At 42.2% G+C, this 26,028-nt stretch overlaps 1 protein-coding gene and 1 long non-coding RNA gene across 2 annotated transcripts in view; one reads left to right on the forward strand and one right to left on the reverse strand.

Moving 5' to 3' along the window:
• rapgef5a (Rap guanine nucleotide exchange factor (GEF) 5a) overlaps positions 1-20,393 on the reverse strand; it is a 70,060-nt gene extending 49,667 nt beyond the window's left edge. The window contains exons 1-2 of the mRNA XM_054744675.2: positions 19,992-20,393; positions 2,487-2,537 (exon numbers count right to left, since the gene is read on the reverse strand). Of these exons, the coding sequence (XP_054600650.2) occupies positions 2,487-2,537; positions 19,992-20,135 (195 nt within the window). The 5' untranslated portion in view covers positions 20,136-20,393. The remainder of the gene's footprint in view (positions 1-2,486; positions 2,538-19,991) is intronic.
• Positions 20,394-21,028: 635 nt separating this feature from the next.
• LOC107383338 (uncharacterized) lies at positions 21,029-24,465 on the forward strand. Its single transcript, XR_001572729.3, has 3 exons — positions 21,029-21,148; positions 23,750-23,833; positions 24,350-24,465. It is a non-coding gene; the product is annotated as an uncharacterized lncRNA (long non-coding RNA).
• The last annotated feature ends 1,563 nt before the right edge of the window (positions 24,466-26,028 follow it).

Here is a 26,028-nt window from a genome sequence, read left to right on the forward strand (position 1 = left end):
GAAGCAATCATAGATGTTGTGTTCATCAAGAGCAGCTGTGAGTTGTTTAGCCACAACCCTTTCCAAGATCTTGGAGATGAACGGAAGTTTAGAGATGGGTCTGAAGCTGCTATGGAGAGAGGCATCAAGACTTGGTTTTTTAAGAAGCGGGTGGATTACAGCGTTCTTAAAGTAAGCAGGGACCTGACCAGAAACCAGAGTTTTCACTGTTTAGGGCAGATGGCAGACTGCCTAAGTGGCGTCATGTGGGTGAGTGGGTTGCTGATGTCAATGTTGTGGAATGGTGGCCCATGGTGGCGGTGGGGTACCTGTATGGGCAGGCATATGTTATGGACAATGAACACAGGTGCAGTTCATTGATGTCGTTTTGAATGAACAGAGGTACCGTGACTCGATCCTGAGGCCCATTGTTGTGCCATTCATCCACGACCATCACCTCATGTTGCAGCATGATAACGCACGGCCCCATATTGCAAGTATCTGTACACAATTCCTGGAAGCTGAAAACATCCCAGTTCTTGCATGGCCAGCATACTCACCAGACATGTAACCTATTGAGCATGTTTGGGATGCTCTGGATCAGTGTATACGACAGCGTGTTCCAGTTCCTGCCAATATTCGGCAACTTCTCACAGCTATTGAAGAGGAGTGGACTAACGTTCCACAATCAACAACCTGATCAACTCTATGCCACGGAGATATGCTACTCTGCATGAGGCAAATGGTGGCCACACCAGACACTGACTGGTTTTCTGCCCCACCACCCCCCATAAAGCAAAAATGTGCACATGTCAGGGTGGCCTTTTATTGTGGGCAGTCTAAGGCACACCTGTACATTATTCATGCTGTCTAATCAGCCCCTTGATATGCCACACCTGTGAGGTGGGATGGATTATCTTGGTAAAGGAAAAGTGCTCACCAACACACATGTAGACAGATTTCAGAACAATAGTTGAGAGTCATAGATGTTTAGTGTATGTAGAAAAAGTTTCAGTTGTTTGAGTTCAGCTCATGAAAAATGGGAGCAAAAACAAAAGTGTTGCGTTTATATTTTTGTTCAGTGTAATTGATTGCCAAGGACATATTTGCAGGCAACATTCAGGTTATATGATACACATTGGTTCTGTGATTGTTTCAATCAAAAAAGAAACTGAAAACCAAATTCGAGCCCGGTTTTTGCACGTCCTTGAATCGTATTAATCTGTGAGGGGTTAAAGTTCATTTCTAATATATGGTTATTATATATAATATATCTGCACAACCAGAACGCTTATTCTAGTGGAGAACAACCAAAACAGGGTTGGACTTCCAAACCCTCAAAGATCATCCATAGGTCAGACGGTGCCGTGCATCAGAGCTTCATCAGCTGGCATGTTAGGCTCAAGATTATGACAGGAAACTTACAAATCGAACATGCTCACTTTGTGGAAAGGATATCAGAAACAAGAAAACCTCTTCGTTCCACAGAGAAAATGCTTGAATGATCTAGATTTGTAAAAGCAGAATGAGCTGCATCCTTCACAGATTTAGACCCTGGGCTAAAAGATTTTTCACACTTTGTTGTTCATCAAAATGTTAAAATATGTTGTGGCAATGCTGAAATCAGTAGGCTAAAGCTAGGTAGACATAATAAAGAGTAGAGCCTGATGTCTACGAGGAAAGATGAAACATTTGCTAACAGAAGGAAACACTTTAAACAGGAATGATACCAGACCTATCGTAGTACTGAAGATGATACACATGGGTTAGGTTAGGGTTAGAGCTCACCCTGATTTATTGACTCTCTTCACAACTTTATTTTTGTCATCACCAAAACACGTACAACATTCTGACTGCTGCTGCTGGGCTGGGCGAAGCATCATAAAAACGTCCTTTTCCAGTCATTTGTACTAATTTTCTGGAGTTCAATTCAATTCAAAAATACTTTATTAATCCCAGAGGGAAATTGATTTGTTGAGTTGTTGGTTTACCTGATGCTGTCCCTGAAATAAGGCTGGTATTAAACCTGAAGAACATGATGTCTTTAGTGAGGGAAGATATCAGCTTTTAAAACTAAAACCAAGAAAAATTTAAACTATTTGGCACAAAAGAAGCAGATGTGGCTGCCTGTAAGAAACCCTAAGTGTTTATTTTTTTGTTTTGAGCTTTCAGTGATGAAAGAAAATAATGCATAAGAGATATGTAAGCCCTCAGGCCTTCTGTGGAACGCTGCACTTAAGAGTAGTTCCCCAACTAAATCCTGGTGATAGATGACTGAATGAGCCTGAATGTGGAGGAAGTGAAACTAGATTGGAAACAGACCAAAAAAGTCGCTCTGATGTCATCTTTTTACAAACAAACATTTTATTCTGCCTCATGGTGTGTGTGTGTGCGTGTGCGTGTGTGTGTGTGTGTGTGTGTGTGTGTGTGTGTGTGTGTGTGTGTGTGTGTGTGTGTGTGTGTGTGTGTGTGTGTGTGTGTGTGTGTGTGTGTGTTTGTATTCTTACCTTGTGTATGGCGGATCCAGTGCTTGGTCCAGGTATGGTGTCAGGTGATTGCTGTTGAAACAAAACACAAGTCATCAGAGCCCACATGCTGAACAAACACGCCCCTGAGAACAGAAAGAAACTCACATCAGGAAAACACACATTGGGGCGGTCTTCTTCAGTGACACACTTTCACCACACTCAAAGTACAGGGTTATCCATTTAAAATATTTTACCAACCCAAGTTGTTTTTGTCCATAATGGAACCCATTTAGGGGCTAACACGACCAGGGAATGTCAATAAAATAATCAGTTTACAGGAAAACTAACAACCATTTGTTTGCTACAACCAGCCTTTGCCTCAGGTGTTTCCACCCAACCTCTACACCCCCATCAGGAAAGCAGCTTTTAATCTTAATGGATTATTATGGTGCCAGGAGGGTTTTCACTGTGCTGACACACTGGTGTTAAAATAGATTAAAACTGATAATCTGTGTTAGTTTCTAGAAAGAGGATATGGTTCTGTGTGCAGTTTTCTTTTGGTTCCTCAAATTATTTAAATCTTTGGCACTTTACTCTCAAAACACAATAATAATTCATCTTGTAAAATAATAATTTTCAGTGTAATCAATATGATTTATTGACCAAAATGAACTAAAAGCCTAATGTTCCTTAAAGAGATGGATACTGCTTGCTGCATTTCATGCCAGAGTTTGGAACAAAGGTGATGTTCTGTTGAGAAATGATGGCGTTTTAGTCTCACACATCACAAGATGTGTAGATGTGAAGCTGTTTTTGTGCCATCTCCGACTAGCGGTGGTGGTCGGTGGTCATTTTCAGTGTTGGTCAAGTTACTTCAAAACTGTGATGCATTATTTATTACTTGTTACCCTCATTTTAAAGTAATTCATTACAATACAATATTACCGATTTTACAATGTAAGGCATTACACTACTTTTGCATTACTTTAAGTTACTTTCACCAATACAACTTCAATATGAATCTGGTAATGTGACGCTCAGTGAGCTCATGACATATATGTGGAAGGTGATGTGGTGTCTGAGCTAGGGTTGCTGTTAGAAACAGTCAGATATAATAACAGTGCTTTAAAATGATTGTTTATTAAATAAAAGCAACAACAATCTGTACTCTCAGCATGCTGCCATCTTATATTAACTGAGCAGGGAGTGGGGTGGTGGGGGCTCCAAGCCTATATTTGCCTTGGTCCCCAAATGCCTTGATACGGCCCTGGATGTGGGACTGACTTCTGGGGTGATCTGATTCTATCACATGTATAAATATTAAATGCTTTTATATTATTGCTTTTCACTGGTAAAAATGTGTATTGGGGATAATTCTACCTACTTTTTTCTTTTCAAGCACTTTGTTTTGTTTTCTTGATTTTATTTGAATAATTTCCTGACCTTTCTCTCTCTAACCTTCCTGCATGCTGCATGTTTTCTCCGTCTTCCAGAAAAACTGTTTATTAGATTTCCTACTTTCTAACTAATCAGCCAAAGGGATCTACCGAACGCCAAAAAAAAAGCTTCATATGCGCTGCGCTCCAGCAGCAATGAGTTGAAATCACCGGGGCACAGATTATGAACTCAGCTGAAAAGTACATGAAGTACCAGAGAATGGGCTGATATAAATGATCACAAACAAATTACTTTGTTTTGGTGGAGCGATTTTGTGAATATAACAGCGGCCGCGCGCAGCAGGAGTATTTGAGCCATCACCACTGCGTCCTCTCTGCTCATAGAATGCCCGCAAAGCTGAGTCCATAAATGACGTCATAAATGTGGACACTGGATCTTTTTTCAGGCTTCCCGCAATTTGAATTTTTAGGAAACCCACATCTTGATTCTGGGTTTAAAAATGCATTGTAGTTACCGCGTTACTGACAACTGTACCGAGTAAATATTACCATTTTCTTTCCCTGTAATGCCTTACATTACCACATTAGAGCAAAAAGCAATGCATTACAGTAATTAATTACATTTGTACCACGTTACTCCCAACACTAATCATTTTAACTAAGATGACTCCAAAAGTGAATCCAGACCTGCAGGTGAAACTGGAAAAATTAAAATCTGATGCAAAGGTCCATTTATGTCAGTAAAACAACTTAGACTGAGAGACCATCTAAAGGCTTAGGAACTATTTGCGGGTGTTTTGGATTCATCAGCTGATTAGTGTGATGCTTTGAGTCTAGAATATCGAACCTATTCACAATACTCTGTCAGAGATTTTGAATGTGGGGTTTTCATCAGCTGTAAGATATAATCATCACAGTTATGACTAATGAAGGCTGCAACATCTGGATGTGCATGGAATGACTGTCTCATAGATTAGATTAGATAAATTACTTGCTGATGAACTTTTGCACCATTTTATAATTTTTCCAGTCTCACCTGTAGATGTTCATCCAGTTATTTATTATATCAGATGAGGAGATGGAGAACTCATTCTCACTTACGAGGACCATCTGACCAAAAGGCAGCAGCAACAGACACATAATTAGCTTTACACCAAACAGATAAGATAAAAACAAAGAATGAGATAAAACTGTTAAACATAATGACAAACGTTTCACTAAAACATGTCCACCCGTTTGAGTTCTTTTATTTTACAATTACAAAAAAACTGAAATCTTTAGTTTTACTGTGAAAATGCTTACCAGTGACAGTATTTGCTTTTTTATTTACAGTGACCAACAGGAAATCGATGAGGTCATTGTGAGACTGTTTGCACATTAACATTTATTACTCTGGCACACTAAGATCCTCCCTGGAGTCATAAACACACTGCAGAGGAAAGCAACCATACAGATTAAAGATCACTATCCTCTCAACTAGCCTAGTGAACAAGACCAAATTCTTGCTTTGCAAAGTTTGGTCTAGGCACGCTCCATTGGAACCTCCACAGCTCCTACCAGGACTCTGGCTAGCCAATCACAGCTCTCTAGAGGGGTTTCAAACACATAAAGAGCTGTGATTGGTCCATAATGGTGGGCCAATCACAGTGCTCTATCTGCTTAGTGAACAAATCACAGAGCTTTATCTGCTTTGTGGGCCAATCAGGGCACTCTATATGCCTGGTGGGTGGGATGATGCAACAGAGTGAAACAAGAGAATGTCACATTCATTGTCCAGTGGAATGTGGAGATCATTTGAAAGACAACGGTAGAACCCGCCCCACAACCGAGAGCCGTCAATGGAGCGTGGCCAGACTAAATAATACATTTATTTAGTCTGGCTTGCCAGGCTACTCAAATACAGCAAAAGGAGAATATTTCTAATGTTGTTGTCATGGCGCACGGCAACAAAAATGACCAAAATCATAGTGACTGTTTTAGGTTGCACTCCCACTTTCATATTTTTGCACTTCAAATATTAGCAGAGAAAATCTGAATGATGCTTTCACTTCCTAGAAATGAACACCCAAGCTGCCCGAGTGCCCAATCTTTAGCCAGGGCTTATTTCCCTCATCAGTGGGAAACTTGTTCCAGAATATCTGTCTGGTGGCTAATAAGCCTTCAAACTAAAGCCTGAGCAGCTGTTTTACCCTCATTTGAATGACCTGACTAACCCACTGACCAATCAGGACAGCTCAAGCGCTGAAGACAGAATGGAACAAAGGCAGAGATAAAAACGTAAAATCATGGGAAAATATGCACACAAACATGCAGCTGGACAATCTTAAAAGATGACTTTCCCCGACGCTACAATGGAACCAAAACATTTGTCTGTGCGACGACAGCCGAGGTAATAATATTGCCTATAAAGGTGCCTCTGTGCAGAAGTACTGACGACTCTTTGCTCCAAACTCACTCCAGATTAGATTAGAGTTGAGATTGTCTCGACTCCTGGCACTGAAAAGGCCAAGTGGAAATATGATTGCACTGGAAAAAAGCCAAACAATTTCTGCCAGACCCAATGAAACAGCTGGTCTCAAAACGATCAGATTCAATTAAAAACGGTCAGTTATTTTGCTCAGAATATAAAATAAAGCTTTCAGGCAGCCAAGTGTTTTCCAAGCTACAAGGAAGTCAGAAAAATACAGAATAGTGATGTCAAAACCAGTCAGAGTAAAATACAACCTACATGTAACATGTAGGCTACATTTCAACCCAATTCATTAACCTCAATTAATTACTAGTCCTTTCAGAGGCTAAACTCAAGTGTTTCAAACATCAGTCCAAGTAAAAGGGGCAGACCAAAGGCTAAACCCACCAGAAGTCATAACAATTCCTAACTGTTGAACTAGCACTTTGAGATTTCAGTGAAATGTAAAGTGCATTACAAATAAAATGTATGAATATCATTATTTAACTGTATTATGACAGCACTGGCAGCAGGTGTGCAGCTGGCGCCCACTGGAAACCACCCACTGAAATCCCCTGCTATCAATTGTAGGTGCTCCTCAACTCTTAACTGAATCCAACAATAACCGAGTGATAACAAGTCAGATAAATAGGGCGAGCAAATAAATGCAGCCCAGTAAGACAGAATGATGAATGTAGACAGAGAAATGAGCCGAAGAGGAGGAAGGAAGACCCGATAATTCACAACAGAATAGATGACACTGGAAGTAAGCGTGACAGATGGAGATGAGGAGAGATGAAGCAGCAAAAGGCAGAGATTGTTTTAATTATCATCATGAAAGAAGGAAGAACAGGAAAGAAAAAGACAGGCTGAGAAATGCTCAGCAGAGGATACTGAGGATCTGTCTTGTAGGAAAATGAAAAAGAGGGATGATTAGAGAGATGTAGATCAATGTGGGTGATCCTCATTACAGCGATGACATGGGGGAAGTCCCATGTTCACACGCACACCCAACTTTTAAAGCTAATATCTCACAGCTCATCTATTCTTCTGTATGACATAACGCAAAATACTACATCATTCTTTCATTCTGAGTCAAATGAGTACTCCTACCACTCAAGAATTTACATCTATTTTACAAAGTTTAGCACAGAACCTTAAAACTTGTATACCTTATATATGATCTCCTTCAGAACTCAACTTATGCTGTCTAATCCAAGCAAATAAAAGGTCTTTGTTAGAGTTTTCCCATCATTAGACATTAAGGCAGTAACTATTTCATTATGTTTGGCAGTCAAGAGCAGAAATTCTAGAAAACCCTTAGCTAACAGGCTTACTGAAGCCAAGAAAGACAGTGACATTAATCCAGAACGTGGTAGGAAGAGTCTAAGTAAGAATAGGAAGAAGAAGGCTGGAGCACTCAGGTCAAACTAAAAATATTTCATTGGAGCAAATAAATGAACGAACGTTTCGACATTGCGGTCTTCGTCAGACAGCAATGTCGAAACGTTAGTATTGTATGAACAATACAACTGGAAACAGTGTTCAGAGGCGGGGCAGGTCGGTGAGCACCTGGTGGCCGGGCTTATATCCATGGAGCTCGGCTGGGCATGGCCGGAGTAGAAACATGGGTCCCCCTCCCCATGGGCTCATTACTTGTGGGAGGGGCCAAAGGGGTCAGGTGCAAAGTGTGATGTGTGGTAGCCGAAAGCGGGGATTTTGGTGGTCAGATCCACAATCGTGGGCCAAACATAGCGCTTAGGGCTGCTCAATTAATCGAACTTTAATCCCAATTACGATCTGAGTTTTGAACGATTATAAAAACAAAACAAGCCGATTGTTTGCTCCTCCCACTTGCGCTGTCCTGAGTTGCAAATGAAGCGCTCCTCCCACAGTGTTGCCAACTTAGCGACTTTGAGGCTATTTCTAACAGCTTTTCAGACCCCTTTCTTGACTTTTTAATTCTTAAAAGTACCTAGCGAACACCTCAGAAACATCTCTGGTAACCCTTAGCTACTTTCTGGATAACTGTCGTTGACATTTCCTGCAGGTTAGCTAAACAATCTGCCTGCGCTCCGGACCGTTCTTCAGGACATTAGGAAAGGGAATGATGTAGTGATGTGTCGGTCACTAAAGAAACAGCTCTCAGAGCCAGCTCCCTGTTGGATTAACCAGATACCACATACCTGCGGGCTCCTGAGCCACTAAAAATGGCTAAATGTACGCGTGCGGTGCGCTAAACACACGTGCAGCTTGCCCCTGATTGCTGTGAGACTGGGTTGAGGGGTGGGGGGTGCAGCTGTGGTTGGGACAATTATTACATTAACTGATGGACCTGTAAATAAATAGTTTATAAATAAGGTAGAAATAGATAGAAATAAGTTCCTCACGCTGATAACTAATAAATCTCTCTGAGGACACGGTGCTAGTGCACTCTCCTAGAGCACCTTGACATGACTAAATACATATTATGCAAAATTTTGTGAACATCAATTTATTTGCATTTATTTGTTATAAATGCCACTGCATAATTCTTGCTGTCAGTATTTGCAAGATATTGGTATTTGGGTCTGTACTGGTTAGACTTAAATGAGTTAAACCAAGGTCTATAGCCCTTGGGTCATAGACTATGAGCTATAGGTATATTGGTCTTTTTATACTGGGAATCAGGAGTTATTTTAGTGATCATCTTGTTTCTTATTTATTTTTGCCCTGATTGTGCCCCGAGCAATTTTATGACTGAATAAAAACAAATAAAATCAACATAAATTGAAAAATCGTCCTAAATAATCGAGATCTCAATTTCAGTCACAATAATTATTATTTTTGCCATAGCCCTAATAGCGCTCTATCTTCTCTGTGGACTAATCACAGAGCTCTATCCATTTTGTGGGCTAATCAGGGCCCTCTATTCCCCGGGTGGGCAGGATGATGCAACAGAGTGGAACAAGATGGCAACAGTTTGTTTGAAATGGCTTTTACATCAATTTTGGACTATTTGGACTTTGGCTTTATTAGAATCAGGAGCAGATAGATGTATTCAAGTCCTTTTTGTAGAAAAAAGGATGTATTTTCACCTTCTTCAATAGCAGACTGCCTTGTTTACCAACATTTGTTGCAGTGATTACGTCACATTTTTTATTGTCCAGTAGCATGTGGAGATCATTTGAAAGACAACAGTAGAACCCGCCCCATGACCAAGAGCCATCATTGGGAGCGTTGCCAGACTATATATTTATTTGGTCTTGCTTGCAGGCTATAAAGCCGCAGCTCGATGACCAAATTTGTTGTTGTCTTTCTTGACCACTACCTGATGGTGAGTTGGCTTCGGTGGTGGGGGAGGATGCCGGTTAGACCTGGCAGGCCTATATATTTTGTGAGGGTCTGCTGAGAACGTCTAGTGGAGTCTCCTGTCAGAAGAAGTTTCAATTCCCACCTCTGACAGATAGGGATGGGTACCGAATTCGGTACTTTTTAAGGTACCGACCAAATTCCACAGTACCGACCAGCACCGATTCACTTCATTTGAAACGGTGCCTCGTTTCGGTACCCGTCCTTCACAACGAGAACTTGCCTAGACAGCTGCGCATGCGCAAGAGCATTATGTCATCGCTGGCTTCGAGCCAGTTGTAAACAGAGCAGCATGGTAGAAAGAACGCACCCTAAAGCTTGGGTCCACTTTACTAAATGTGATGGGTAACTGGGTGATGATGAAACCAGCGACAACGATCTAAGTGAGACATCCTCATCTTAATCTACTCCAGTAGGTAAATAAAATGTAAGATAACATTAGCTTGATTTGTTAGCTTCCGTTTCACTAATGGTGTGTTCGCTTTCTCCTCGGAACTCCGAAATTTCGACTAGAAGAACACGAACGCACACTAAAGTTTGGCTTCACTTTACTAAATGCGACGGGTGATTGGGTCAAGATGAAACCAGTGGCAACGATTTAAGTGTGAGGCATCATCGTTTAAATCTGCTCCAGCAGTTAAATAAACTGTTTAAGATAACGTTAGCTTGATATTTTAGCTTCCTATGCCTCCATTGTTATCATCTAATGGTGCGTTCGCTTTCTCCTCGGAAATTCTAACTTCCCAGTAGGAAAAATCAATTGAAAAAGGACGGCAAAAGGAATGAAGATACACAGTAAATTTAGTTCACAGTAAAGATGTTTGCTTCAGTTTAATTATCAGCTTATAAAACTACAAGGACGATGATAAAATACAGTTGTATGTTATTTATCGTGATATTTATCAAATATGGTTATAAATTGGGAAAAATATGTATCTAATTATAAAAGAGAATTAAAATATTAAACACTCAAAAGTATCGAAAATTGGTACCGTTAAGTACCCGTATCGATTCGTAGGTACCGGGAATTAGTACCAGATCGATTCAAATGTCAAAGGTACCCATCCCTACTGACAGAACTTTCAAAATTTTCTGCGGGAGGCAGGGGCCACTGAGTCCGAGTGGGCCATGTTCCGTGCTGTTCCATTTTCGAGGTGGCCGACCAGAGCTGCCGCCGCAGGGTCGTCTGAGCCTGACGTGGTGGCATTCCCTGAACTCGCTGGTGGACACAAACGGTTGTGGATGCCCTCAAGCTGAAGAAAGAGTCCTGTTCGGTCTTTTTGGCCTGTGGGACTCCAGAGGCGGCTGATAGGTACCGGCAGGCCAAGCAAAATAAGGCTCGGGTGGTACCAGCGGCAAAATCCCAGGTGTGGGAGGAGTTCGATGAGACCATGGAGCAAGACTTCCGTACGACTTTGAGGAGATTCTGGTCCATCGTCCTGCACCTCAGGGGGGAAAAGCAGTGCGCTACCAACACTGTTTGTTGTGGGGATGGTGTGCTGCTGACCTCTACTCAGGATGCTGTGGATCGGTGGGCGGAGTACTTCGAAGACCTCCTCAATCTCACCAGCGTATCTTCCAGTGAGGAAGCAGACTCCGGGGACTTTGGGTTGGGCTCTCCAATCTCAAGTGTTGAAGTCGCTGAGGTGGTGATAAAGGTCCTCTTTGGAAAGGTTCCAGGGTGGATGAAATCTGCCCAGAGGGTACTTTGGGATGGGGTACCAGGCCCTCTGATTCAGGCTGTTAGGTCCCTTTATGACTGATGCCAGAGCTTGGTTGCACTGCAGTAATTTGAGCTAATTGCAGGTGAGAGTTGAATTCCGCCAAGGCTGCCTGTTGTCACAGATTCTGTTCATAACTTTTGTGGACATGATTGCTGGATTTTAGCACAGCATTGTCTCAGGGGCAGGTAATCCTGGTAGTCAACAGCATTTGACTGTGATTGCCACAAATGGCTACAAGGTAAAGAAGTTAAATGGAGAAAAGAAGAAGACCAAGAACAGATCCTTGTGGAACCCCCAGCAAAGGTCTGGCAACCGCCCAAAACTTCCTGGAAGCTTTTCCCAGACAGAAGCATCTCCTATTCAAGAGCTGCTCCCTTAATGGCCACCAATCAAGCAACTAAAATAAAGCAGAGCTCTGCAGCTTTATTTTAGCGCATAATTAGTTATACATCTGTAGAGTCTAAAACCACAAATTATTCACATATCAAGGCATTTTAGATCTATCTAAATCGATATCTTTAATATTAATTATAATCATAAATTTGTATCGGCTTGCAAAATCAGAATCAGTGCATCTAGCAGAAGCACTTTTTCAAATATAACATTTAACTAAACAAGTAATGTGTAAAAGAATCATTATGAACTAGCAATGGGGAACAAAAGCACCACTAAAAGTCAGGAATAATCAGATTTCTACCATCAACTGCAGAAGAACAAGGCCTGAAATCTTGATTATTTAGGTCTGTTAACCCCTTCACAAAACAGATTCTTCCTGTAAAAAAGTATTTCAGTGTAGAAACACAGCCAGAGTTGGCCTGTTGGTTTAGCAGAGCACACAAAGCAGCCAAGCACAAAGACTAAATACATCTGACTGAACATTGTCATCATCCCGTCTCTTTCTTGTTTCCTTTGACGTCCTATCTGGTCTTGTGATCTCTTGTCTCTCTTCCTGGCGAACCCAGATCTTTTGAGGGAGTCTTTGTTTCCCCACCGTCATCATCTCTGTTCACAAACACGCTAGCAGTGTTTCATCCATACACTCACACATCTAGAAAGATCTCTGCTGCTGCCGTGTTCCTGTGAGTCTTGGTGTTTGTGAAGATATTCACTAAAACAACCAGGCCCTTTTGAGTCAGGGCTCACGGTTCTTATCAAAGAGATAGAAGACTTTAAAGTGCACATATAGGAGGAGAGGCACAGAGGATTGGTGAGGTCATCATCTGAAAGAAATGGATTACCGGTACTCAGATTAGATTGCTGAGCACAGTGAAGAGCTGGCGCGCGGTGTGCTTAGCAAGCTCGATCTCGCACACATCCAAGCTGAGCGCCTGTCGACTCCTCCTCATATTAAGCACACGATGGAGTCAAAATGAAGGCATCAGAGCATTCACGGCTCAGCGAGCCCAAACAGACGAAAACACACACAGCAAAACAAAGAAACTCACTATAGGACCTTAATTCACTGCCAGCATCCCACTTTGCCATAGTTCTGTGAGGATCATTTTAGGATTAAGCTACTTAGTGAATGAAGACTATTTTCTCCACACATTGCTTAAAATGTATTCTGTTAATTGGGTTATTTTTTTATATTTTCTGTATAATAGGTTTAAGTTTTCTCCACTTGTCCTCTTATCTTCCTTCTTTCAGTGTAAAATTAAGTTATACATGATAATTTTTGATGGAGGGAATGAAATGCATCTAAAGCCAGTTTTGATGGATTTTTTTAGCAAAAATTAGATGAACTCAGAATTAAGAAGTTTTCTCTGGGATAATGATCTCAGAGTGAGATAGCTCATGAGTGTTTCAGAATTTCCTTTAACAGATTAAAACAACCTTTTACAAAATGTGTGAGTGAATAGGTTTGTCTGAAGGTGTCTGACACGTCTCAGGTTACAGAAACAAGGAACCCTGGGCCATCCTCTGGAGGCAGAACTACAACTCCATAGGCTGACTCGTTATTAATGTTTCAGAAAAATGTTTAATCACTGAATATTTCATGCAGGCTGAACATGAAAATAGTCTACACCCCCTTCCTGCATTAGCTTCTGATATAGACGGTGAAATGCTAGGATTAGAAAAGTCCAACAGATCTACGTCAAGCGGTCGCTTGGACTGGCCCATACTGGCTCGTAACGGGGAAGGCTGTTATTGCCAGAAACTGTACAAAACATCTCGGCTAACAGGTGCAAATGGTTAGGATTCGGAACTCAACCACACGACAGAAGTTCCTCTGGGCTTGCGTTATTTGTGAAGATAAAATGCAGAACAAAAAAAGTCAGTGACAGAGTTGCGTTGCTGTTATCTAATCCAAGGCAAGATGTCCAAATGTGAGAAAACAAGACTCCAAATCCTGCCGTGTTAAGCACTTTTCTGACATCTACTCTTATCCCAAAAAATTGACTTTAAGATCCTGGGTGTTTCTCATTGTCAAGGAACCTCGTCTTGATGTCTTGGCCCCGCCCCGGTTGCCTAGGAGATAAGTCATCAGGAACCGCCAAGACTTGTTCCAATGTTGATGTTCTATGAGGCGTGTGTTCTCCGTTTGTTAGCCGTTTAGCTAGCTGAGCAAGGATACATGGGAAATGTCTTGTAGCCTAGCCTTTTCCAGAATACACTGCAGTATTTTCAAAAGGACGGCAGATCAGAAGCCAGCAGCTACTTCAGGGGCAAATTTCAAGTTTAAAAGTAAGTCAACTAATTTAAAATGTTTTTTTAGATCCAAAGAAGTTATCTATGGTTGGTTAGTTGTTTACTAGTTGAAGCTTCGGTGGCTAGCGGGTAGTAACTCACTTACATATTTAACTGAACAGACATACACAATTTAAAAAGTAAAAGGCTTGTTATATATTTATATTGAAACTAATACATATAAAATATAATGTTATCTCCTGTGTCATGTGATGTTACGTGACCGCTGTGGGAGCCGTGGTCACGTGATGCAAGTCTGTTCCATTTAACTGTTTTCTTTGACCAAGGAAGGACAGTGTCCTCGTAAGCAAGGCGCCTGGCCTCACAAGACATCGCCTTGCAAGGCCAGGCGCCTTGACATTGAGAAACACCCCGTGTCAGAATCCCGTTGGTTACACTAATTTTAGAAAAACAAGTGTACCGGTAACCTAAATAATCTTAGGCAGGTGGGTAATGCTGGCCCAAAAATTAAACTACATACATTTAGGGACTAAGATTTCTAATGCTGTAAAAAAAAAATTCACACTCACTGAAATATCGTGATATTTCTTGTTATGATACTGAATTGGTATTTAAAAGCAGTTTATCAATTTCTTTTATTGAGAATTTAAATGAAACATTTACTGTATTTCGCTCATCTCTGACGTCATCCTTGCGCTCCTTTTGCAGTTCGCAAACACACATCTCATTTTGCACATTAAAAATTATGCTTTCTGTTCCTTTAAAAAAAGACATGTAAAGCCTTTTTGAGATCTGGCAGAGCCACTCAGAGTTCTGCAGATCCACACCACTTTTTCATATTTGTGAAAGCTAAAAAAACAAATAAATTAATACTACCAAATAAATAAATTAGTCTACACTTATCTCCTGCATTAGCTTCTGATAGAAAATAGATGGCAAAACTTTAGTACTAGAAAAGCCTGACGGACAGTCGCTTAAGGAAAAATAAACAATGACTGAAATGTTGTTTTACTTTTCTGCATCGTTTTTAAAGTAAAGCCTGGGGCACACCGGAGGCGGACATGCTGCGCAGCATCGTGCTCGAGAACAGGACGCGCCGCTGAGCGCTTCTTGGATAGTCGCGCGATAGTCGCAACATCACGCAGGACTTCAGAACAGAAAGCGGGAAGTGACTATTGTTTATACGTGATCAGACTTGCTGTCATGTTTTGTGAGACTCAAATTGATTAAAAAGGGGTAAGTACGCTACTTCTTTGGATATTTTAAGATCAACAGTACTTTAAAGTTATCAAAACTGCAGCTGGGTTTGTGCCGTAAAGCCGTTCCGCGTTAGCCTAGTGAACTAGACTAAATTCTTGCTTTGCAAAGTTTGGTCTAGGCACGCTCCATTGGAACCTCTGCAGCTCCTACCAGGACTCTGGCTAGCGAATCACAACTCTCTAGAGGGGTTTCAAACACATAAAGGGTTTCAAACACACAACTCCACGCCTTTCTGCGTGGAGTTGTGTGTTCTCCCCATGCATGCGTGGGTTTCCTCCGGGTACTCCGGTTTCCCCCACAGATCACAACATGCCCTATAGGTTATAAAAATTGTACGTCGCTTTGGATAAAAGCGTCTGCGAAATGAATAAACATAAAACATAAAACATAAATAAAGAGCTGTGATTGGTCCATAATGGTGGGCCAATCACAGTGCTCTATCTGCTTAGTGAACAAATCACAGAGCTTTATCCGCTTTGTGGGCCAATCAGGGCACTCTATATGCCTGGTGGGTGGGATGATGCAACAGAGTGAAACAAGAGTATGTCACATTCATTGTCCAGTAGCATGCGGAGATCATTTTAAAGACAACGGTAGCACCCGCCCCACAACTGAGAGCCGTCAATGGAGCGTGGCCAGACTAAATAATACATTTATTTAGTCTGGCTTGCCAGGCTAGTTCCACGTTGTAATATCTGTTGTAAAGTACTCCACAGTGTCGTAAACAGCAGCTGCGCTTGAGATAGAACTGGCGACCATCTTTAGTGCCTCGTTGTGCCGCGGCGCTTTTGGGACGCGGTGCGGCGCTCCCCATGTGCCCACTCTCATCAACTATAATGGCTTCTACTTAAAATGACAGCGCGGCGCGGCCGCCTCCGTTGTGCCCCAGGCTTAAGACTAAAGTTCATCACCACCCTCAGACTGGGTCCTCAGATGTTTGTTTAGAAAAAAGGTAAAGAGCCAGTAACCCCCAAATGAACAGTTTTTTGCTGATAAGCTCTATAAATGAGTGTCTAATCATGCTGTAGACCACATGGTAAATGGTAAATGGCCTGTATTTGATATAGCGCCTTCTAGAGTCCTGGAACCCCCCAAGGCACTTTACAACACAATCAGTCATTCACCCATTCACACACACATTCACACACTGGTGGGGATGAGCTACAATGTAGCCACAGCTGCCCTGGGGCGCACTGACAGAGGCGAGGCTGCCGAGCACTGGCGCCACCAGTCCCTCCGACCACCACCAGCAGGCAACGTGGGTTAAGTGTCTTGCCCAAGGACACAACGACAGCGACAGACTGAGCGGGACTCGAACCTGCAACCTTCCGATTTACGGGGCGAGCACTTAACTCCTGTGCCACCATCGCCCCACATGTGTCAGACACAAGACCCACGGGCCAGATGTGGCATTTTTATGTGGCCCGCGAGATGAAAAATCAAAAATATAATAAAACTGACCCGCTGGCCGATTTTACCGCTAAGACTACAACTCCCATGATGCTTTGCGGCATTAGCGCGGAGCCGAAGCGCCCCCTCCTTTGTGTTTTTTTCCAGTGTCTGCTGCCGGTGTCTGCAGCTCTACTGTCTCTGACGAACTAAACACTCCTCTCACTCAGCGCTGAGTTTACTCAGCTATTTGCCAACGTTGAAGCCCAGAAATGGAGATTTTAACCGCTCAGTAATGTGTTCACGACTGAATGAGAAAGTTTTCCAACTAAGTTCCAGACAGAGCTGATATAACTCCAGCGAGCAGCGACATGCTCAAATCAGCATGACTCTGTGGCTGCTGTAGTTTTATTTTTCCTCCCCGACACACAACAACGTGGTCAAGCTGCTCAGACGCTCTCCATGTTCATCAGCACAAACCTATGTGAGCACCTGTTGTCATCTAATGTTGTCATTATTATGATGAAGATGAACAAAACAACAGGAGTCTCCTCATCAGCTCAGAGCTCAACCCCATGATGCAGGTATCTGGCTGGAACAGGTGAGCATCACAGTAAACCAGTGGAGCAAACTGAGGTTTAAATATGTTGGTTTTATGCTCTTTTTCTGCTCCAAAACATGAAAGTTAACAGGTGAGATGTTGCATTTTCATTTAAGATGAAATGATATTTTTATTTTGTTGTTGGCCCGTGAGAAAAGATTTAACCTACAGTAAACAGGAAGTGGAAAGACTGCAGATGGATGAATAGAATAGAAAATCCCTTCATTGTTCCTCAGTGGGGAAAGCTAGACGTCACAGCAGCGATGACACGTATTACAGGAGAAAAAAAGGAGAATAAAAAATAAGAAAATGAATAAACAAGAAAACATAAATCCTGAATAGATTTTAAAATGCTGAATGTACCACAAGTAATGAATACCACTGATGTGTTTTATTTAACATTGACTTGGTCGTGTGTAATTTGGTTATTCCACATTCAGTGTTAATGCAAAAATAAGTTTGTCTCCAAATTAAAAGGTTCTAAATTGCATATATGTTGATAAAGAAAATGTGCAAATTTGCCGTCACTTTTTCAAAAAATATTATTAAAAATATTGGCCCGCGACTTCGTCCCAGATTTTCATTTCGGCCCCGTGTGTGTTTGAGTTTGACACCCCTGCTATAGACACATGTAATCAACAATTTGACACATTAGTTCATCTTAGTTAGAATTAAAATTTTCTGCCTAAAACTGTCAGTGTTGCGCCTTCTTCAGGTAAAAACTCTGCACTGCATTTGAATTTAAATCTACCATCACTATTGCTTAAGGGGTACCGTATGACGCTAGCTGGTACCCTATGATGTCACAATGCTGTTGTGAACCAGTGTGTGTGTGTATTTGTTAGCGGCTCTGCCCTCTCTGTCTGCCAGGTGACAGCCTTTGTTGCTTTTTCAAACAGAACGTGGGAGTGGAGTAAGATTCTGGTTGGGGGTGACTTGCTCTTTAAGCTATAGTCTATTTCAGCATGCTGCAGATAACTTGGGCTGAAAAACATCAAGTCTATTTTCAGGTCAGATCAGCTACCTCAGCACCCTAATCAGTCATTCTCAGAGAGAAATGTGTGCTCTGTGGGGTGAAAAATTAACTCTAAATCCAACACCTAACAGAAGGGAGACCTGAGAAAACCATGAAAATGGTTAACCAGAATGTTCTTGTGAATCGTCCAACTCAACTTGCAGCAATGCACGCTGGCTGGACTTGTTCAAGTTCAGAAGCCAAGTTTAAGCAAATTAGTGTGCTTCCATAATGCAGCCAATAGAAGACACTTGGAAGGTAGAACAAGTCCCAACAAAAATAATCTGAATCAGGACTGCTGGAGGCTAGCAAAGGTAGCTGATGGCTCTCTGCAACAATACAGCTTCAATTCACTCAATATGCTATTTGCAAACAGCAAGCACACGAGGTAACGTCAGAAAGTGCTTGATGAACACACAAGATGTGTGCAGAGGAGTCTGATTCTGGAGGAACATGCTGTAGAATCTCTTTAGATTGTCCCCTTTGTTAAGTTTATCGTGTGGGTTTGTTTTGGTGACTGAATACATTAATGTCTGCATGCATGCATGCATGCGTCAGGCAGAGTCTGCAGTCTGCACTAAACAGTCATACCTTTACACCACCACACTGAGCTCACTCACCCTCATAATCCAGAGATGAAAAAAAGCAGAAAACATTCTTCATCCATTCAGTTTTCCAATTTTTCTTTCAGTCTCAAATGAATAACAAGATTAGTTGATCCAATCACTGGGCCATTCTTCATTTCTAATGTAATATTCCTGCTTTTTACCCTCCTCTGACATTTACTTTAAAATATAATGTCAGTGACTTACTTTGACAGGGCAATTTGATAGCGTTGCCTGTTAACAGGACACAGAGTGGCCTCTGTCTGCAGCTCATTTAAGCATCAGTTAAAACCATCAGATGTAACATGACATCCTGTGTGGATTGACAACAGAAACTTCCCATATTTTTAGCACATCTGGCTCCACCGGGGACAGAAAGTCCTGGCGCGCCGCCTCTAATTCTCACATAGGCAATGGGGGATTTGTATTGAAACGGCTGCTGCTGATGAGAAAGATGAGCAGAGCCAACACTTTAAGCAGCCATTTGGCTTGTCGGGTGTGTTTCTTCCACATGGAAACACACAAAGTCACTGAGATTTATTGCTTGGCTGACCAATCTTTAAGAGTATCAAAAGTGCCAAAGGACAGATCTGACAGTCATGGTACAAATATGCCAGCTTAGGTCTGAAAATGTCAGCAACATTGATCAGATCTGCAAGGAAATAAGATTATTTACAAAAAAAAAACCTGTTATGCATCATTTGAGAGGTGTACTTTAAATAAGACTTAAACGCAAGTCATTAGGCTTTAATTACCTGTAATAATATTTGTATTCTACATTTTATCAATATAAGGGAAAATGCTGTGACTGAGTAGAGAAACAGGAGCTGATGTCAGCATAGGTGTTGTGGATCTGCTGGTGGTTGCCTTGGCTACAACAGGACGTGTAAAGGTATGGTGACCAGCAGCTACTCTGCTGGTTATGGAGGTCGTGCTACACCTCCGAGCAGGTGGTAGAAGGTTGGCACTGCGACAGCGATGCCCGAGGCGGAGTGAAAACACCTGAGTCGTGACGAGCTCAGAAACGGCCTCCAACCCGAGTCCGGGTGAACCGTTAAGGTTGCTCACATAAAAACACGGAAGGACAACGTCTGAAACACTCACGCTCTTCTTCCGCAGGTGCAGTCCGTGCTTGAGGAGCCCCGGTAGATCCCGGATTTTGTGTTTGAGCTGAGCTTGGTCCCGCGCGCTCCGGTTCCACCGTAAACCAGCGAGCAAGCCGTCTTCTGCGGGCTCCGAGCCCTCCATGGTTGGCTCCCGCTTCCTCCTGTGTCCTCCCGCCTGCCTGTCGTTACTAACCGGCGAGTGTGTGTCTACTCTGTGCCCCCTCACAAGGCAGCGCACCACCGCCCGTCTCCGTTCGCCATTACCGCCGCCTCGCGCGCTCACCGACCCGCATCTGCAGCCAAACCGACCTATCGAACGTATTCCGCAGCAGCACGCGACGCCGCTCCACCCAACTGCTCGTGTCCCGCTCTTCTGTAGTCTACTACCAGTCTGACGTGTTTACCTGGGGGAGGAGGGGGGGGGGGGGGGGTCTACAGGTGCACGTTGCGTCACTCCCACCGTTTCCTGCTTCGATGGTCAAACGAAGGAAGAGCCTAGTTTATCCCACCACCAGTCTTATGGTTTGTTTCTACTTCGACTTTAAGCCATAAAACAAAACAAATGGTCGCTGTGTGTGTGTGTGTGTGTGTGTGTGTGTGTGTGTGTGTGTGTGTGTGTGTGTGTGTGTGTATGGAGGGGGGCAATAACAAGCAGGGCTATGTCATCAAACCTGTCTCAAATTTCTAAAAGTAAACAAAGAGCAGCTCTGTGAAGGTGTTTGGCGACTCACCCTGCAAGCTGCTTACTACCCCTTTGCCCTTCACCTTATTTGTGACCGTTTTGTTGTAAAGCACCTTGGGGGGGATCTATGACTCTAGAAGGAGATATTTAACATTTACTTTTTTTGTTTCATAGATCAGATGAGTTGGAATCACACCTCACAAGTTCTGGTCCATCCTGACATGACAGCATCAGCTCCATTCATGATGAGAACCTTCCGTTCCACCACATCTCAAAGGTTCTGCACTGGACTGAGATCTGGTGACTGTGGAGGCTGTTGGAGTCCAGTGAACTCATGGTCATGTTCTAGAAACCAGTTAGAGATGATCTGAGCTTTGTGACATGGTGCATGATCCTGCTGGAAGCAGCATCAGAAGATGGTCCATATGGTTATAAAGATTCAACAAAATGCTCTTTTGAAGGTCGACTTTGAGGTAAGAAAGATTCCCATCCCCCTACCTCAGTTTCACGGATTCTTCTAAATCTGCAGCTTCATGTTTTTCCTTGTGTGAATTGCTGTAGATAAATGGTAAAAATCTAATCAAATCAAACTTTATTTATATAGTGCTCTTCATGCTCAGGATGCAACACAAAGTGCTTAACAGATTAAAATGATCCATATAACCCACATTCCCTCCCTTTCCCACACTTAAAACAATTGTGATAGCTTCACCCCAATCCACAAACCATTCCCAGCCGCACACACACACGCTCGTCCACATAACACATTGAAAGACCACAGTAAACACTAGGCTGAGCTCAGATTGGACAGGTAATGAAAGACACGCCATCAAGGGAGCCATCTGCCTCGACAGCAGCAGATCGACGGCAGCAGCCAAGACACCAATCCAGGGCGCCCTGGGAGGAAGGGTGGCAACTCCCACCCCACCACTACCTGGGCACTACCCTAGGAGCGCCGCCACCAACCATCGGTCCCGAGGCAGAGGGCTCCACAGAGGAAACACTGGAAGGATTAAAATACGTAGAGCTAATATGGAAAATATGTAAAATGTATGATGTAAAATATCCAATAAAATGTGATTTATAGAAATAAAACACAAATTAAAAATAAATAAATAAGTTAAACAAGCAATGCAATAAATAGTAATCAGTTAAAAGCTAAATTAAAAACATCTGCACTTGTAGGGCGTTTTTCTGAGTCAGAGGACTCCAAAGCTCTTTACACTGCATTCACTCATTCACACCCTAGTGGTGATGAGGTACATCGATCCGTAGCCACAGCTGTCCTGAGACAAACTGACAGAAGTGTGTCCCGGTGAGGCTGCCGTACACAGGCGCCACGGGTCCCTCTGACCACCACCAGTAGGCAAGCTGGGTGAAGTGTTGCCCAAGGATGGCTGGAGCCTGCGTTCTAACCTGCAACCCTCTGGTTACAGGGTGAACTCCTAACCTATTTGTTTCTGAAGAATTAAACTTCTTGTAGAAGAATAAAGTAACATGGTGTCTTTTCTGGACCTCCTCAGCCACGTTATGGGTGCAGCTGGTGTAGAATACAGTTAACTCCACGTGTTGGCTGTGCAGACTGAGCAGAGCGGATGACAATGACAGATGAACTAGAGGACCGTGCATTTCTCTGCCTGTAGTGGCAGTGATGATTTAGGAGCTATTCTAGGCTGGTTTGTGGGTAAAAGCCTTGCCAGGTTTACTTTTTGAGTTCATGTTGTTCTTTGCCTTTTATCCCATAGCAAAAGTTTGTAAAATATTAGTAAAGATTCTCAATTAATTAGTTATTTATTCAACATAGACCAAGTAATTATTTAAAAATAACATGATTAAAGTACACTACTAACTAACTGACTAGTTACTGGTAATGTGTGTGTGTGTGTGTGTGTGTGTGTGTGTGTGTGTGTGTGTGTGTGTGTGTGTGTGTGTGTGTGTGTGTGTGTGTGTGTGTGTGTGTGTGTGTGTGTGTGTGTGTGTGTGTGTGTGTGTGTGTGTGTACGAGCTGCTAGCTGAAACATGTCAGGTAAAAAAAATTGTTTTTTACAAAATTGTGTAAGAAAAGAACAAGAAATTGATGATGAATAAAAACACTGAATAAACGCACAAAAGATATATAAATGCCACTAAGCACACTGGGAAACAGGAAGTAAACTCCTTACACCATTACAAGCTGTATTTTTTAAAATAAATAAATGTATAAATCATAATGTTTATATCGTTATAAATAAGGGAGTTTTCTGTTAAAAAACAATGCAAGAGTGCTTTAGAGTATAATTATGTATTTTTTACAAAGAAAAAGTAAACAAATGAACAAATTATACTGCTATTTTTACAGTGTGTCTGCCTTTAAGCTCTTGAGCATGAACTAATTTAATTTTAAAACTTTTGGGGACACAACTTGAAAGATAATTCATTTAAATTCAGCAGATATGAGTGGAGATCTGAGACATAAAGTCAAGTAGAGTTCAGCCGCTTCTCTTCTATAACTCGATGGGGTTCGTAATCTGGGATAATTGGACCACTTCCTAGTCTCAGATTGGCACCGTCACTGTGAGTCACATGAAGGAAGAAATGGAACTGGATTATTCACTCATACACAAAAATATTTTATCCAATCAGATCCATGTTCTTGACTCATAAACACATTAAAAGCATGTCATTATATTTAGCATAAATAGAATATTGTCACGTTTCAGACTGAAGAAATTACTCTGAGCTTCTTTCATCACAGCAATCTGAATCCAGAACAGATTTTATTCTGTGGCCTCTTGCAGCTTTATGTGCTTAATATTTTGTCATAGCAATTGCCATTTATCATTTTCAGGCAAACGTGGTCTCAGTTTTTGAGGTAAACTATCAAAGTTTATAAAAAGCTCAGTCCTAGCTTGAATTTGTGACAGCTAACAATACACACATCTCTTTCCAGGGAAGCTTTACTCGTCTAAAACTAACAAGAATATGTGCAAAATAACAAAAAACTCCCATGAGACACAATGAAGTTTTAAATATTTCTGTTGGATCTTATTGGCTGGTTGCTAATTAGTCAATTTTATTGTCTGTTTTCTTAATAGTTTCTAGGGCAGGTGGCTTCTGAATTAGGCATCTTTGGACTGCCTGACAACTAAAAATAATCATCCAAAATGTCAGGATCTGGGGTGAGTCAGCACCATTCTGTTAATCATGCCCCAAGTCTCTGCAGGTGGGTGGTTCTGGAGAGCGGCCAGCTGCAGGCTATTCACAATCTACCGGTCCAGCGTTTATAAGGAGCTGAGAGCATGGACGTAATTTTGGGGGGGACAGGGGTGACCTGTCCCCCCCCACTTTTTCCAAAGTCAAGTTTTGACCCCTGCACTTTTTACCATCCAAAAACAATATTACGCTATATTAAATTGACACTGGTTGTGCTTTAGGACCAAGTGGAAAACAACCGTTTGTGTTGAAGTCTGTTTCCCATTAGAGCATACTGTAAATACCCCCCCCCCCACCCCCCACCCCCATGTCCCCCCACTTCTAAAGTGAAAATTACGTCCATGGCTGAGAGATCACTTCACCTCGCTGGATGATTACTCACCTTAGGTAGCTCTCGCCGGCTAGAGTTTAACTAAAGTCTTAGTCCCTGTTTTTGTGCTCACGTGTTGTTGTCAAGACTTACTTCACCTTATCCTCACCAGGATCCCTCGCCTCCGACCACCTCTGCAACAGCCTGGACAACGCATTCGAGCCTGATCCACGCCTGGACCAACCCGCTCTCCCCACCGCTCACCTCATTTGGATTTCGGATACCTCAGACGCTGCTCACCCCAGTCCCACCAAACTGTCCTCATCGGGGGGTTCCTCATGTGTGAAACTACCAATCAGTCCCTTTTCAGAGAGTGGCTCATAAAGCTTCCCCTGAGATGTAACAAACACTGAAGCGCAGGATTGTGCCTGAGGAGAAGGGAGATGCTGATTGTTGTAGGATGATGTCATATTTAGCTCTGTGAGCAGGGTTATCTTTCCCTTTTTCCTTGATATTCTTCTCTTTTAAACCTGTATTTCTCTGGGCTGCAACTATCAGCTACAAATTAGCAAACAGGAAGTGAGTTTCCAATTTGTCTTGTGGATTTCTTTGAAATGGTTACAGAGCCCCTCTTTAGTGAATTTTGAACTTGTTCTAAACCTTTGGAAATAAAATTGTTGTGATTGCAAGTTTTCATGAAATCCAATAAAAATAAATGCGAGCAGACCTGTTGACCAAAATGCCAGAATTATTCTCCGCTCTCTTATGAGTCGAGGACAGAGGTAGCCATGTGCAGAGATGACACGCTGCATGCCAGCCTGATCTTCATCAAGCAGCTTCTGCATGAGCTCCATATGTTTGATGTCAGATTCCTGCATTGACACACACCATCGTCGGTGTATTCAAACCAAATATTCTTTATTTAGTTGTGTAAATGTTTTTTTTACATTCCTGCAAAATGAAAGCTAACATTTTGGTAAACCCTGGAGAGGTTTACCAAAGTTCACAAAAAACTTGTAAGTGCAAATGTAATGAAACCACAACTAAAAATCGTGTCTTTCTGCAAAATTGTCTAGTTGTCCAGTAAGGTGCTAGCTTTTTATTCTTCTTTAGCGTTTTTTAGCTCATTCGGCCACAACATAAAATGGTGTCTTTATCAAAACAGTCATGTAAAAACCTGCCAAACTAGTCAATCAGGCAGAAGCCCCAGTGGTAACGTGCGTGAACCTTCGCCAAGCAGGCCTTATGAAGGCCTTTTGTCTGCACTCACTGGTGCAATCAAGGTCTGCAAACAGCCAGGCCAGGGAGAATGCAGAGGGTAACACGACTTAGTCATACTTAGCTACCTTGTCTCATTTTCTACCACATAACAAAATGCATTTAACATGAAATCCTTGTTTGTAGCCCTAGCTTCAAATTTAGTTTGTTTTGTTTTACATGTTGTGATTTTCTCAAACAAAGCTCTGCTACTAAATTGAACCTCACCTCTCACTCTGGTTCCATCCCAGACCAATTCTCCTTTTAGAGACGTTTACTTTTATTACTTACATGTATGCCGAAGGTCTTTGGGGTGAAATGGAAAAGGAAAAGCCCTCCAGCATTCAAAGGATTTTCAATGAGCACTACGTGAGCAGCTCCAATCCTCGTTAGTTCTTCCTTAAACTCAGAGGACGAGAAGCTATACCTGAAAGTAAAAAAAGGAAGGAGGGAAAACACCATCAAGCACGATAAAAAATGCTGAAGAAGCAGAACAGGGGCAGGGAACTTTGGTCTTTTTCTGTCTGGATGATGATAAAATATGCTACTCTCTGTTCCTCGGGGACCACACCGAAACCAGCACACGCTACAGAC

This window comes from Nothobranchius furzeri, chromosome 11, assembly GCF_043380555.1.
Source record: "Nothobranchius furzeri strain GRZ-AD chromosome 11, NfurGRZ-RIMD1, whole genome shotgun sequence".
NCBI classification, from domain to species: Eukaryota; Metazoa; Chordata; class Actinopteri; order Cyprinodontiformes; family Nothobranchiidae; genus Nothobranchius; species Nothobranchius furzeri.